Source organism: Phyllobates terribilis, unplaced genomic scaffold (assembly GCF_046119375.1).
Source record: "Phyllobates terribilis strain yellow unplaced genomic scaffold, ASM4611937v1 Scaffold_280__1_contigs__length_2496652, whole genome shotgun sequence".
Taxonomy (NCBI): Eukaryota; Metazoa; Chordata; class Amphibia; order Anura; family Dendrobatidae; genus Phyllobates; species Phyllobates terribilis.
The window spans coordinates 1482345-1498731 of record NW_027363040.1 but is presented as its reverse complement, the minus strand read 5'-3'; the positions used below and the strand labels follow the sequence as shown (position 1 = coordinate 1498731).

General features: G+C 40.7%; 1 protein-coding gene across 1 annotated transcript; it reads right to left on the bottom strand.

Annotated features, from left to right (window-relative positions):
• Positions 1 to 1116: 1116 nt before the first annotated feature.
• On the bottom strand, positions 1117 to 8495 carry LOC141220294 (uncharacterized). The gene is made up of 5 exons (XM_073666248.1): positions 8393 to 8495; positions 8187 to 8310; positions 8006 to 8103; positions 7717 to 7807; positions 1117 to 2895 (listed from the first exon to the last, which is right to left on the bottom strand). Exons 1-5 carry the CDS (start codon positions 8414 to 8416, stop codon positions 1505 to 1507), a joined length of 1728 nt encoding a protein of 575 aa, XP_073522349.1. The 5' UTR covers positions 8417 to 8495; the 3' UTR covers positions 1117 to 1504.
• Positions 8496 to 16387: the final 7892 nt, after the last annotated feature.

Here is a 16387-nt window from a genome sequence, read left to right as displayed (position 1 = left end):
CATTTCTATAGTGCCAATTTGTAAAATTTGAACGGGAACATATGTAGTAGTTCCTTTTTAATAAGGTATAAATAAAGTATATACATTTTAATGGAGATTTTTCTTTGTGAGACAAATTTACATACACACAGCTCTACTACATATGCACATTTACATACATACACAGCTCTGCTACATATGATAATGTCTGTAAAATGCTGTGGAATATGTTAGCACTATATAAGAATAAAGATTATTATTATTATTATATGCAAATTTGCATACAAAAACACTGTGTACACATTTCCCCATTTTGCAGTTCCTTCCAGGTCATGTGAATGATTACATGATCGGAAAGGTCCTTGAGCTAGTCAGGTGGAAGGTTTTTTAGCTGCTCACTCAGGACGTGCAGCCTCTGTACCGGTCCTGGTACCTTCCCCTCCTGCTCAGCACCAATCAGTTATATACAGGTGGGGCTGGAGGAGAGAGAGCAGTACTCTCAGTGATCAGGAAAGACACTGTCTCAGCATTCTCCTCTGTCATGAGATGCTGCCTCCAGTTTATAAGACACACTTATTAACAAGATATTTTCATGATAAAAATGTCTTATAGGCCAAGAAATATGATACGTTCTAAAGTGATTTCCCTTTCTCATTTATTAATACAATGTCTGTTAAATCTCTTTGTACAATGTGTCAATAACACATATAGTTTATCTAAGTCTGAATTATTTTTGATGGTCAACAAAATACAATTTTCCAGTAATTCATTTTTCACACTCTAGGTATGACAATGGCTTCTCTGTGTGAGATTTTTTACTTTTAAAGTGTGGTCCACTACATGGACAACCCCTTCTCAATCCTCATGTTTGGTCGTGTTAAAATAAAAGCACTGATACAAACCTCCCATGGAGGCGTCGTTCAAGCGGTGTCATCACTTGCGTTCCCGGGGCTCATGTGAGGTTGTTATGTCACGTGAGTTCTTCAGCCAATTAGTGCTGGCGTGATTGTCCCCATCTTCAGACAAATTGAACATCAAGAAGTCAGAGAGCAGCCGCAGCCCTGGCTTCCTGTTGATGTTCAATGCATCCGAAGGTAGGGATAGTGAAGCCGTCGCTGATTGGGCACAGGACTCATGTGATGTAACAACCTCACATGAGCCCCGGGAATGCGATTGCCGACAAAGCTGGAATGGTGAATATGAGTGTTTTTATTTTAACGAGCCAAATATGAGGAATGACAAGGGATTTCCCTAATCGTGGACAACCCCTTTAAGAAAGTACAATTTTCGATTAAAACATTTCCAACATTCTGAATATGAAAAAGGCTTCTCCCTTGTGTGCCTTCTCTGATGTTTTTTAATAGTTGATTTCCGTGTAAAACATTTCCCACATTAAAAACATGAAAAAGGCTTCTCCCCTGTGTGAACTCTTTGGTGACTAAGAAGAGACGATTTCTTCACAAAATATTTCCCACATTCTGAGCATGAAAAAGGTGTCTCCCTATGTGGGTTCTCTGGTACATAACTAAACCTGATTTCTGGTTAAAACATTTCCCACATTCTGAACATGAAAAAGGCTTTTCCCTGTGTGGATTCTCTGGTGTCTATCAAGATGCGATTTCTGGTTAAAATATTTCCCACATTCTGAACATGAAAAAGGCTTCTCCCCTGTGTGGGTTCTCTGGTGCTTAATCAAATCAGATTTCTGGATAAAATATTTCCCACATTCTGAACATAAAAAAGGCTTCTCCCCTGTGTGGATTCTCTGGTGCCTATAAAGATATGATTTCCGGTTAAAATATTTCCCACATTCTGAACATGAAAAAGGCTTCTCCCCTGTGTGGATTCTCTTGTGGCTATAAAGATTTGATTTTCGGTTAAAATATTTCCCACATTCTGAACATGAATAAGGCTTCTCCCCTGTGTGAGTTCTCTGGTGACCAAGAAGAATTGATTTTTTCCCAAAACATTTTCCACATTTTGAACATGAAAAAGGCTTCTCCCCTGTGTGAGCTCTTTGGTGACTAAGAAGAGATGATTTATTCCCAAAACATTTCCCACATTCTAAACATGAAAAAGGCTTCTCCCCTGTGTGGGTTCTCTGGTGGTTAACAAAATGTGATTTATAGTTAAAACATTTCCCACATTCTGAACAGGAAAAAGGCTTCTCCCCTGTGTGACTTCTCTGGTGTATAACAAGATTCCATTTCTGGATAAAATATTTCCCACATTCTGAACAGGAAAAAGGCTTCTCCCCTGTGTGAGCTCTCTGGTGTATAACAAGATTCCATTTCTGCATAAAATATTTCCCACATTCTGAACAGGAAAATTGTTTCTGCCCTGTGTGGGTTCTCTGGTGCTTAATCACATCTGATTTCTGGTTAAAACATTTCCCACATTCTGAACAGCAAAAAGGCTTCTCCCCAGTGTGAGTTTTCTGGTGCTTAAACAAATTTGATTTCCGGTTAAAACATTTCTCACATTCTGAACAGGAGTATGCCTTCTCACCTGTGTGAGTTCTCTGGTGTCTAGCAAGATCTGATTTCTGGTTAAAATATTTCCCACATTTGGAACAAGAAAATCTTTTCTCCACAGTGTGAATTTTTTGATGTTTAAGAAAAGGCTTTTCGAAGTGAATATTATTTCCAGATTCTGAATGTGAAAATGGCTTCTTTGCTTTAGGAGCAATTTGTTTTTTAATTCTTATTTTTTTACTTTCATTTTCCTTAGCAGTCGGTAATGAATCAGAAGATGAGACCTGTTTCAAAGCATCAGATGACAGATCTTTGCTGTGAAGGGATGATAGTATGTCTGGAGTAATGGCATTCACTTCAATTGTATCCTGTGGGATATCGAGATCATTTGATTTAAAATTTGAAGATGTCATCTGTCCCTCTGATCTCCTGGTACAGTCATCTGCCAAGAATAAAACCAATTATTTTTGAATAAAATATCCTTGAATTTTATATTGTTCAACATTTCTACTTGAACTGTCTGTAAAAACGGCCAGTTATGTAAAAATATAGAATTATTCACAAAGACAATGACAGTTCACAGTCTAATATAAAACCTCATAGGATGAACCAGTAGAGCGTGGTGTTCAACTGTTTTTTCATTCTGCTTCCCAAATAGGGAATAAAAAGCCACCAAACAATGTTATGTAGGTGAAAATTATAGCAATAACAACTTCTACTGATCTCACCAAAAACAAGTCCCCACTCAGGTCCATCACCTGTCAATGGAAAAACAGAGGTTTCCACATTATTAGTGACTAAAAGGCTCTTAAAAAGAAACATGGCTTCCATAAACCAATCCAGCAGGATCCGCTCTCCCAAAGTCAAATCTCCCCCTCACTTCTGAGCCTTGCAGTGTGCCCAAGCCACATTTAGCATCCATGTATTTGACATTACTATAGTGAGAAGAACCCACTTAATTGATGGTGTGTGTCTCCTGGAGCACAATCTGGGTAATATGTGTTGGGCAATAAAATACTATTTAGCAATTTTCACTCTCCAACATCCACTACATGCTAATTTCTAGAAAGAGCCTGTGGAGTCAAAATAGTCACTACTCCTAGGGGATTTCTACTGCTCTGGTTTTCTGTCATTTTGTCATATTAGGGCTTCTTCAAAAGGGGTGTCCCATCTCCTTTGTGACCTGCTCCTGAGACATCTGCTTCTGTCACCAGGCGCTGTCTTATTCATTCTGCAGGTGGTACTAGTAATGAAGGTGTCGGAGCAAGAAGCTCTAGGCGGCCCAGGCTCTGCCCAGCCACTAAGATTAGGGTGCCTGAGACCTACAGTGGTGGCCAAAGGTATTGGCACCCCTGCAATTCTGTCAGATAATACTCAGTTTCTTCCTGAAAATGATTGCAATCACAAATTCTTTGGTATTATTATCTTCATTTAATTTGCTTGCAAGGAAAAATCACAAAAGAGAATGAAGCAAAAATCAAATCATTGATCATTTCACACAAAACTCCAAAAAAGAGCCGGACAAAAGTATTGGCACCCTCAGCCTAATACTTGGTTGCAGAACCTTTAGCCAAAATAACTGCGAACAACCGCTTCCGGTAACCATCAATGAGTTTCTTACAATTCTCTGCTGGAATTGTAGACCATTCTTCTTTGGCAAACTGCTCCAGGTCCCTGATATTTGAAGGGTGCCTTCTCCAAACTGCCATTTTGAGATCTCTCCACAGGTGTTCTATGGGATTCAAGTCTGGACTCATTGCTGGCCACCTTAGAAGTCTCCAGTGCTTTCTCTCAAACCATTTTATAGTGCTTTTGGAAGTGTGTTTTGGGTCATTGTCCTGCTGGAAGACCCATGACCTCTGAGGGAGACCCAGCTTTCTCACACTGGGCCCTACATTATGCTGCAAAATTTGTTGGTAGTCTTCAGACTTCGTAATGCCATGCACACGGTCAAGCAGTCCAGTGCCAGAGGCAGCAAAGCAACCACAAAACATCAGGGAACCTCCGCCATGTTTGACTGTAGGGACCGTGTTCTTTTCTTTGAATGCCTCTTTTTTTTCCTGTACACTCTATGTTGATGCTTTTTCCCAAAAACCTATACTTTTGTCTCATCTGACCAGAGAGCTTTCTTCCAAAACGTTTTAGGCTTTCTCAGGTAAGTTTTGGCAAACTCCAGCCTGGCTTTTTTATGTCTCGGGGTAAGAAGTGGGGTCTTCCTGGGTACCCTACCATACAGTCCCTTTTCATTCAGACGCCGACGGATAGTACGGGTTGACACTGTTGTACCCTCGGACTGCAGGGCAGCTTGAACTTGTTTGGATGTTAGTCGAGGTTCTTTATCCACCATCCGCACAATCTTGCATTGAAATCTCTCGTCAATTTTTCTTTTCCATCCACATCTAGGGAGGTTAGCCACAGGGCCATGGGCTTTAAACTTCTTGATGACACTGCGCACGGAAGACACAGGAACATTCAGGTCTTTGGAGATGGACTTGTAGCCTTGAGATTGCTCATGCTTCCTCACAATTTGGTTTCTCAAGTCCTCAGACAGTTCTTTGGTCTTCTTTCTTTTCTCCATGCTCAATGTGGTACACACAAGGACACAGGACAGAGGTTGAGTCAACTTTAATCCATGTTAACTGGCTGCAAGTGTGATTTAGTTATTGCCAACACCTGTTAGGTGCCACAGGTAAGTTACAGGTGCTGTTAATTACACGAATTAAAGAAGCATCACGTGATTTTTCAAACAGTGCCAATACTTTTGTCCACCCCCTTTTTTAGGTTTGGTGTGGAATTATATCCAATTTGGCTTTAGGACAATTCTTTTTGTGTTTTTTCATTGAAGACAAATTAAATGAAGATAATAATACCGAAGAATTTGTGATTGCAATCATTTTCAGGAAGAAACTGAGTATTATCTGACAGAATTACAGGGGTGCCAATACTTTTGGCCACCACTGTATAGTACCATCCAGTCTGGCAGTATGGGTGTGTGTGCTGTCCAGCTTGAGTAATCAGCTTCCTGCTTTAGCCAGCTGGAAAGCACCACACCCTAGTAAAGCTCAGAGCATATTGCTGGAAGCTGCCAGATACAGCCTTGTTCTCCTCTGGTTCAGTCCTCTGTACTCATCTCACAGCTTGTGTATTTGTTTCCTGTTGTGACCCCGGCCCATTTACTGACCACTCTTGTGTCATCTGATTTTGTATTTTCTCTGCCCTCCTGATTCTGACTCGGCTACCTGACTATTCTTCTTGCCAAGTCACATCACAGAGAATAGCAGGTAACACCGTGGCCCAAGCTTAGCGGTCTCTGTGTAAGTCCTTGTTCATCACCCTTTAATGTTTAAAGGGTGATGAACTAGAAAATTCCTGAGATCTGGAAAACGGGGTGGATAGTGCCAAGCCTGTTCGTAGGAGCCATCTTTTGAGCTGCCAGGTGACCACGAAAAGTGCCCTAATACATTGTGTCTGCAAACTATTCCAGCAAGATCTGCATTCAAATAGCTAAATCCTTCCTTTCTTAACCTGCCATGTGTCCAGACAGTAGTGTACAACCGTATATAGGGTATTGTCAAATTCAAGAAAAGTTGGAAAATAATTTGTAAAAGTCCATTTGTTTCTATTATCCTTTGTGAAGAATTCCAAAGTTCTCAGCACATAAAGTGTCACACATCAGATGTGAAAATTGGGGCCTAATTAGGAACACAAAACTGGCTGCAGGAAGTGGTTAAATCAGAGTATTTTGGGCATTAACTACTGTAGTCAAAAATTGAGGCATTTGGTTTTTATACTTTGAGAAAGGCGCCGATCCGGCACAGAAACGTGTTGGTATTAATAAAAGCCGTCTTGGAATCCCAAGCCTCTTCATTCCTGCAGCGCAGCCTGCCTAAACGTGCCAGCTTCCATTTTTTTGCCTAGTCAAAAATTGTGGGTATAGACAATAACACATCTACTAAAATGATCAAACTGAACAGTCTTCATCAATAAAAGATGAGTAACTAGTGGTGAAACCTCCCTGGCGTAATTAGAGTATGGGGCTCGGTGGCTCTTGGCAATCTAAACCATCGTAAGGGACAATATTATCTATCAGATGAGTTTCATGAAGAAATATTAGACATTCAAGGAGACCTTTTTATAATAGTGCAGAGCTGAGGTATCTTAAATTTAGATCTAAGGCATTTGGAAGAGGCAATGGAGACCTTTTTGAAAGACTACAAGGGAGCTACAGAGTCACATAAGTGAGGCTGGCTGATCCCATCACAATCAAACTATTACACAGAATGAACCTATAAAAAATAGACATAAAATAAAAAAAAATGTTACATTCCCAACATCAACATATGTATGAGGGGAGAGCTCCAACACTAAACTGGAGTCGCACTCATTTATGGTGGACCATTGGAGCTACTATGAGTCCTGACCAGAAGAGTAGAGAAAGTATTAGCGCCCCCATTTCAGGAGAGATTGTGCAGTAATCTGAATTCCTTAGGATTGAAAACATAATGGAATCTATGACGTGGAGTGAATCCATGAAACCAGGGCTCGAGCCAACACATCTCCTGCAGGCGGGAATAAATGTATATTACAGCCATCAGCCACGCACAGCTTAGAGATATATCATGGCACAGGTGTAATGTTTTTTATGTAGTTTATCACATTCCTGTTTGAAGTTAGTTGGTTTTAAAAGAAATTGAAAATTTAAGATAAAGGTAAATTCTATTGTTATTGTACAGAAATTCACACTTGGCCCTCACTGCACATTTAATGTTATCAATCACAAAAAGTGAAGTTTGGCCAGAAAGACTGGACCTGGTCTTGTAGGGACCATATGAAGACATTCAGCAACACAGAAGGGAGAGAAGGTAGATTCATCCAATAAGATATCAGGGTTCTAGGAAGCCAACAGCATCATTACCCTCCACTTTCTGTAATAATATTTTTCTTCAAGTGATTTTCTAAATTGTCAGCACATTCTACGTACGCTGTCATTTGGCTTTTCAGTTTATAGATCTGGGCAGGTAAGGGTCAGCGACTTCTAATTTCAGTTAGAAGGTGTATCCTCCAGGTTGTAAGTTCTAGAGAAAATGGCTTTTAATGCCCAAAGTCATTTGAACAGTTTTTGGTGGAGCAGAATATTGTGGTCTAGGGGTAAAATGGTGATCACACGATTGTAATACGGCCGGATTACACCACCGATAAAGCAGAAACAGACAGCGACGGAGAAGGATCTGTGACTTCTCAGCATTTAGTGGTTACTACTCACCTGGGAGGTTATCTGTAGGAATCTCCTCTTTACACCACTCATCACCCCTCACATATGTCTCTGTAGTATTAATATGGGTCAGATCTTCACCCTGAAAACAAATATTGTAAAAGTCACAGACAGATGAGAAGTCACATCTATGATTAGCACTAATCCTGCCATCTCCACCCTTCTCATTACACAAGTATAAAACATATAATACTTGTGGATAAAACAAGACTGAACACAAGACCTTCACAGCCATCTACACATCATAGGAGAGATCTCATGACACCTTCTCTCCATCTACCTGATGATCCTGAGGAACATTGGGATCTTCTTGTTTACAGTCCTGTGGAAGAAGAGGACGGGGACATCTGTCTGGTGTTGTCCTCTTACTGTATAGATCTGGAGGAAACACATACAGGGACTGAATTCATTCTTTACATACAGATAATTATAGGCCGTGTGTATTTAGTCCTGTCTATTACCTGGTGATGTGAGGGGCTGGGGAACCTCCATCATGACGTCTTTGTACAAATCTTTGTGTCCTTCTAAATACTCCCACTCATCCATGGAGAAATAGACAGCGACATCCTGACACCTTATAGGAACCTGACACATACAATGATACCGTCATCCCCCGATCCTTTCATAGCGTTACTGTATAATGTCCCAGAATTCCCAGCAGTGTCACCTCTCCAGTCAGCAGCTCAATCATCTTGTAGGTGAGTTCTAGGATCTTCTGGTCATTGATGTCCTCATGTATCAGGGGTTGAGGTGGAGGCCCTGTGATTGGGCTCAGGGGTCTTCCCCATCTTTCAGACACAGGGTCCTGACAGCGCTCACTAGAGGTCTTCTTCACTACTGTGTAATCCTGGTTATGGAGAGACACATTCATAAATCTCACTACAGACATTTCCAGAGTCCTCTCCTCTCCAGTTCTGTCCATCTGTTATTCCCATAGATAAGAATGATGTAATGTGACGTCATCAGAATCTCTCACCTCTCCAGTAAGACGGAAGAGGATCTCTAGGGTGAGGTGTAATATCCTCTCCGCCATCTTGTCTCTGTCCATATCCATCTTTGATGGGTAAATCAGGAAAATTCTCTTATATAGTAGATCTTCACTGAGAGGATCTGATATTGTAGAGACCTGAATAAGAATATGAGCCGATGTAACATCATAAAAATCCTGTGTAATAATCCAATTACTGGAGATAATAAGAGAAACATATGAGGAGATTTATTATTTTACAGTATTTAGTTTTATTCTTTACATCTACTAATAAAACCTATATATTTTAGGCCACAGACAACAAGCAGTTTCTTCCTTGGAGTCTGCAGCTGAATACGTTTCTCATAGACTCATCTTCCATAAAGTGAATTCTCTAATCATTTACTGACACTGGAATAGGCATTAGCAATACCGCAGGAGATATTCATTACACGTAACATGAGAAATAACTACTTCATGAAGTGGATGACATCTTTATCTTCTACTATGGCTCGGGAACATATTTGGTCAAAGTCAGTCACTGACTACATCATCCCCGGCCGTCTATATGAATTTTAAGTCTTTTGGGCATCAAAACATAGATGTACACTGCAGGGTTGGCACAAGTGCGGCTGCAACAAAAACCCTGGCAGTTTAACCACTTACTGCTGTCAAAAGCACAGATGGCATCTAAGAAGGTTTGACAGAGTTCGGCTCAATGCCCCTTCTCCCCCAAGTACTCGATAGTATGGGGCTGACTAGTTACTACGATATTTAAATGCCTAATAATGGTGTCTGGGCCTGCAATGTACGAATGTCTACTATGTCGGGCCAAAGGGAGTGTCCAATAAGTTGCCTTTTAACACCCTCATACGCATTAGACTAAAGTTGCATGAAAGCACAGATTTTGGGGGATTTGGTTGACTATATAATGTATTTGGGGGCCTGAATTACAGAGGTTAATCCGTTTGTTCTTCCTGTAGATAATCCTCCACTAGAGGAGTCTGGAGGCGACTCTCTCATACAGACCACAGGAAAGCTGGAATATTTGTGTATATGGGAGAGATAGCAGTCTGCCAAATGACCGTTCGGCCAATATCTATCATGTGTATAGGGCCGTTAGTATTACACTGACAGTCAAGGGATAACACAGTAGTACAGTGCATCACCTGAGCAATCAGAGGCTTGTATGTTGTATGATTGCACTAATGACAGTTGGTTAGCAAAGATTTAACGTGAATAAAAATATCAATGTTTGCAAGTGGGTAGCTAACTGGCTAAGGGATAGAAGGCAGAGGGTGGTTATAAATGGAATATACTCAGATTGGGTAAGTGTCACTAGTGGGGTACCACAGGGGTCTGTACTAGGCCCAATGTTATTTAATATCTTTATTAACGACATAGTCAACGGGATAAATAGTAAAATATCAATATTTGCAGATGACACAAAGTTATGTAAAACAATTAATACAAAAGAGGACAGTGCAGACCTACAGAGGGATTTGGATAAACTGGGTAGGTGGAGCATTAAATGGCAAATGAGGTTTAACGAGGAGAAATGTAAGGTCATACATATGGGAAGGAAAAATGGAAGTCACCAGTACTCACTGAATGGGAAATCATTGGGGAATTCAGAGATGGAGAAGGACTTGGGCATCTTGACTGATAGCAAACTAAATTGGAGTGCCCAAAGTCAGGCCGCTGCTGTAAGGGCAAACAGGGTAATGGGATGTATCAGAAGAGGTATAGCTGCAAAGGATGAGAACATTGTTCTTCCACTGTACAAAGCTCTGGTCAGACCACACTTGGAATACTGTGCTCAGTTATGGGCCCCAATATATAGAAAGGATATAAACGAGCTTGAAAAGGTACAAGGGAGGGCAACAAAATTAATAAAGGGAATGGAGGGACTGCAATACCCAGAGAGGTTGGCAAAACTAGGACTATTCAGCCTGGAAAAGAGAAGGTTGAGGGGGGACATAATAAATGTGTACAAATATGTTAGGGGACAGTATAGAGATCTTGCCCGGGATTTGTTCAAAAGGAGGGATATTACGGTAACAAGAGGGCATTCACTAAGACTGGAAGAGAAAAGGTTTCAGCACCAGCATAGGAAGGGGTTCTTTACGGTAAGAGCAGTGAGAATATGGAATTCACTGAGTGAGGAGACGGTAATGTCGGATTCACTACACCAGTTCAAGCGGGGACTGGATGCATTTCTAGATACCAGGCAGATTTCAGCGTATACTTAAAAATAAAATAAAATAGTAGGTTGATACAGGGATTTATTCTGACTGTTGGTTTCAGAGTCGGGAGGGAATTTTTCCTCAGGTGAAGATTGGCTAAATCATTTGGGGTTTTTGCCCTCCTCTGGATCAACTTTAGCAATTACAGAACTAACAGGTCGAACTTGATGGACGCAAGTCTTTATTCGGCTTTACAAACTATGTTACTATCACAGTTTTGGCAACAAGAAATATCCGTCACTATTGGCACAACAGACTCACTACACAATGTTAAGTCACGTCCATAACAACTTTATTATACTCTATTATCCTATACACAGTGGCGTAGATAGAAATCACAAGTCCTACAGCAATATCTCTAATTGGGCCCCACCAACCTTAACCCCTTTCTGATGTATGACCTAATAGTACGTTTTGGTGACCTGGGCCGATTGGACCAATGACGTACTATTAGGTCATATGGCAATCGCGCCCGCACACAAGCGGTGCGGGGCGATCGCCGCCGGGTGTCAGTTGAAAGTCACAGCTGACACCCGGTACTATGTGCCGCTCCCGGCACATTAACACCCGCAATGCTGTAATAGAAGTCGATCGCAGCATTGCGGTAGCAAGGGGAGGTGATCGGAATACTCACCTCCTCTTCCAGCCTCCAGAGCTGTCTGTCGCGGCTTCCCGGATGTTGCCATGACGACCCGATGTGATCATGACGACCCGATGTCGTCATCACAACATCCGGGTCACCAGACAGCAGGAATATTCTTTGGTCATGCGCAGTGCATGACAAAACTATCTTCTCCCTGTCCAGCGCTGACTATCTGCATGGCACAGGGATGGTGCTGCATTCCTGTGCTATACAGGCGATCAGAATAAAAAAGTGAAAGTCCCAGAGTTGGACACAGAATAAAAGTCCACAAAGTGTTAAAAAATGAAAAAAAAAATGTAAAAATATTTAAAAAGATAAAAAAAATAATCCACCAAAAATAAAAATATAATGTACCCATCAATAAATATTATTATGAAAAAAAAAACAAAAAAAACAATAAAAGTACACATATTTTGTATCGCCGCATCCGGAACGACCTGACCTATAAACTGTCCCACTAGTTAACCCCTTTAGTGAACACGGTAAAAAAATAAAATAAAAAACAAAGCAAAAAACAATGCTTTATCATCATACCGCCAAACAAAAAATGAAATAACACGCGATCAAAAAGACAAATATAAGTAAAAATGGTACCGCTGAAAACTTAATCTTGTCCCACAAAAAAACAAGCCACCATACAGCTCCATCAGTCAAAAAATAAAAAAGGTATAGCTCTCAGATTAAAGCGATGAAAAAAAATTTTTTTTTCTATAAAATAGCTTTTATTGTGTAAAAGCGCCAAAACATAAAAAAACTATATAAATGTGGTACCGCTGTAAAGGTACTGACCCGAAGAATAAAGCTACCTTATCAATTTTACCACACGCGGAACAGCATAAAAAAAAACATTAAAAAAATTCTGGAATTGCTGGTTTTTGTTTATTCTGCCTCCCAAAAATCGGAAAAGAAAGCGATCAAAAAATGTCACGTGCCTGAAAATGGCACCAATAAAAACGTCAACTCATCCCGCAAAAATCAAGCCATCACATGACTGTCGGCCAAAATATGGAAAAATTATAGCTCTCAAAATATGGCGATGCAAAAACTAGATTTTGCAAAAAAATGCGTCTTTTAGTGTGTGACAGTTGTCAATCATAAAAACCCCATATGATTCTGGTATCGCTGTAATCGCACTGACCCAAAGAATAAAGTTGTCTAATCACTTATACCGCACGAGGAATGGCGTAAAAAATAAATTCTAGGGTTAGGGTTAGGGTTGGGCTAGGGTTAGGGTTGGGGTTGTGTTAGGGTTAGGGTTGTGTTGGGATTTTTTTCAAAAGTAAAAAAAAAAAAGATGACGATATGGCGACTAGCGTTGAGTGCAAGTGCTCACTACTTGAATTTGCATCAGGTGCTTGGGTATGCACTGAGTATCGCGGGTGCTCGAGTGACATGCTCGAGTCTCCGCCCCATATGCTTCGTGGCCAAAAAAAACTTGCGGGGATTTCCTGCCATGCATGAGCGATCCCCACATGTTTTTTTTCGGGTGTCTAATAACCGTGAAACATGTGTGCGGAGACTCGAGCATGTCACTCGAGCACCCTTGATACATGGTGAATACCTGAGTACCCGATGCAAACTCAAGTAGCGATCACTTGCACTCAAGACTAATGACAACTTATTCAATATGATGACCTAATGTTATCAAATTCTGTGTCGTACCTCTGGGTTCAAAATGTTCACTATACCCCTTGATAAAATACTTGAGGGGTGTAGTTTCCAAAATGGGGTCACTTGTGGGGGGTTTCCACTATTTAGGCACATCAGGGGCTCTCCAAACGCGACATGGCGTCCGCTCTCAATTCCAACAAATTTTGCATTCAAAAAGTCACACAGTGCTCCTTCCCTTCTGAACTCTGCCATGCGCCCAAACACTGTATTTTCCCCACATATGGGGTATTGGAGTACTCAAGAGAAATAGCAAAAAAGTTTTTGGGGTCCATTTTCTCCCCTTACCCTTGTGAAAATAAAAAAATTGGGACTAAAAGATCATTTTTGTGGAAAAAGTTAGATTTTTTTATTTTCACGACTCCATGTTATAAACTTCTGTAAAGTACCTGGGGGTTCAAGGTGCTCACCACTATCTAGATAAGTTCCTTGAGAGGTCTAGTTTCCAAAATGGTGTTACTTGTGGGGGGTTTCCACTGTTTAGGCACATCATGAGCTCTCCAAACGCAACATGGCGTCCGCTAATTATTCAAGCAAATTTTACATTCAAAAAGTCAAATGGCGCTGCTTCTCTTCCGAACCCTGCTGTGCGCCAAGACAGTGGTTTTGCCCCACATATGGGGTATCTGCTTACTCAGGAGCAATTGAACAACAAGCTGCATGGTGAAATTTCTCCTGTTAACCTTATGAAAATGCAAAATTGGGAGCTAAAAAACATTTTTGGGGGAAAATGTGAAAATTTAATTTTACAGCACAATGTTATAAACTTCTGTGAAGCACCTTGGGGTTCAAGGTGTTCACCACACATCTAGATAAGTTCCCTGAGGGTCTAGTTTCTAAAATGGTGTCACTTGTGGGGCACATCAGGGGCTCCTCAAACGCAACATGGTGTCCGCTAATTATTCAAGCAAATTTTACATTCAAAAAGTTAAATGGTGCTCCTTCCCTTCTGAACCCTGCCGTGCGCCCAAACAGTGGTTTTTCCCCACATATGGGGTATCTGCGTGCTCAGGGGAAATTGTACAACAAATTTTGGGGTCCTTTTTTTCCTGTTACCCCTGCAAAAATAAAAAAAAATTGGGTCTAAAGTAACATATTCGTGAATAAAAAAGTTAAATGTTCATTTTTTTCTTCCACATTCCAAAAATTCCTGTGAAGCACCTGAAGGGTTAATAAAGTTCTTGAATGTGGTTTTGAGCACCTTGAAGGGTGCAATTTTTAGAATGGTGTCACTTTTGGGTATTTTCTGTCATAAAGACCCCTCAAAGTGACTTCAAATGTGAAGCGTTCCCTAAAAATAGTTGGTTTGTAAATTTTGTTGGAAAAATGAGAAATCGCTGGTCAACTTTTAACCCTTATAGCTCCTTAATAATAAAAAAAATTGGTCCCAAAATTGTGCTGATGTAAATTAGACATGTGGGAAATGTTATTTATTACAGTGGTGGCCAAAAGTATTGGCACCCCTGCAATTCTGTCAGATAATACTCAGTTTCTTCCTGAAAATGATTGCAATCACAAATTCTTTGGTATTATTATCTTCATTTAATTTGCTTGCAAGGAAAAAACACAAAAGAGAATGAAGTAAAAATCAAATCATTGATCATTTCACACAAAACTCCAAAAATGGCCCAGACAAAAGTATTGGCACCCTCAGCCTAATACTTGGTTGCACAACATTTAGCCAAAATAACTGCGAACAACCGCTTCCGGTAACCATCAATGAGTTTCTTACAATGCTCTGCTGGAATTGTAAACCATTCTTCTTTGGCAAACTGCTCCAGGTCCCTGATATTTGAAGGGTGCCTTCTCCAAACTGCCATTTTGAGATCTCTCCACAGGTGTTCTATGGGATTCAGGTCTGGACTCATTGCTGGCCACCTTAGAAGTCTCTAGTGCTTTCTCTTAAACCATTTTATAGTGCTTTTGGAAGTGTGTTTTGGGTCATTGTCCTGCTGGAAGACCCATGACCTCTGAGGGAGACCCAGCTTTCTCACACTGGGCCCTACATTATGCTGCAAAATTTGTTGGTAGTCTTCAGACTTCATAATGCCATGCACGGTCAAGCAGTCCAGTGCCAGAGGTAGCAAAGCAACCCCAAAACATCAGGAAACCTCCACCATGTTTCACTGTAGGGACCGTGTTCTTTTCTTTGAATGCCTTTTTTTATTCCTGTACACTCTATGTTGATGCTTTTTCCCAAAAAGCTCTATTTTTGTCTCATCTGACCAGAGAACATTCTTCCAAAACGTTTTAGGCTTTCTCAGGTAAGTTTTGGCAAACTACAGCCTGGCTTTTTTATGTCTCGGGGTAAGAAGTGGGGTCTTCCTGGGTATCCTACCATGCAGTCCCTTTTCATTCAGACGCCGACGGATAGTACGGGTTGACACTGTTGTACCCTCGGACTGCAGGGCAGCTTGAACTTGTTTGGATGTTAGTCGAGGTTCTTTATCCACCATCCGCACAATCTTGCGTTGAAATCTCTCGGCAATTTTTCTTTTCCGTCCACATCTAGGGAAGTTAGCCACAGTGCCATGGGCTTTAAACTTCTTGATGACACTGCGCACGGAAGACACAGGAACATTCAGGTCTTTGGAGATGGACTTGTAGCCTTGAGATTGCTCATGCTTCCTCACAATTTGGTTTCTCAAGTCCTCAGACAGTTCTTTGGTCTTCTTTCTTTTCTCCATGCTCAATGTGGTACACACAAGGACACAGGACAGAGGTTGAGTCCACTTTAATCCATGTTAACTGGCTGCAAGCGTGATTTAATTATTGCCAACACCTGTTAGGTGCCACAGGTAAGTTACAGGTGCTGTTAATTACACGAATTAGAGAAGCATCACATGATTTTTCAAACAGTGCCAATACTTTTGTCCACCCCCTTTTTTAGGTTTGGTGTGGAATTATATCCAATTTGGCTTTAGGACAATGTGTTTTTTCATTGAAGACAAATTAAATGAAGATAATAATACCAAAGAATTTGTGACTGCAATCATTTTCAGGAAGAAACTGAGTATTATCTGACAGAATTGCAGGGGTGCCAATACTTTTGGCCACCACTGTAACTATTTTTTGTGACATATCTCTCTGATTTAAGAGCATAAAAATTCAAATTTTGAAAATTGCTGAATTTTCAAC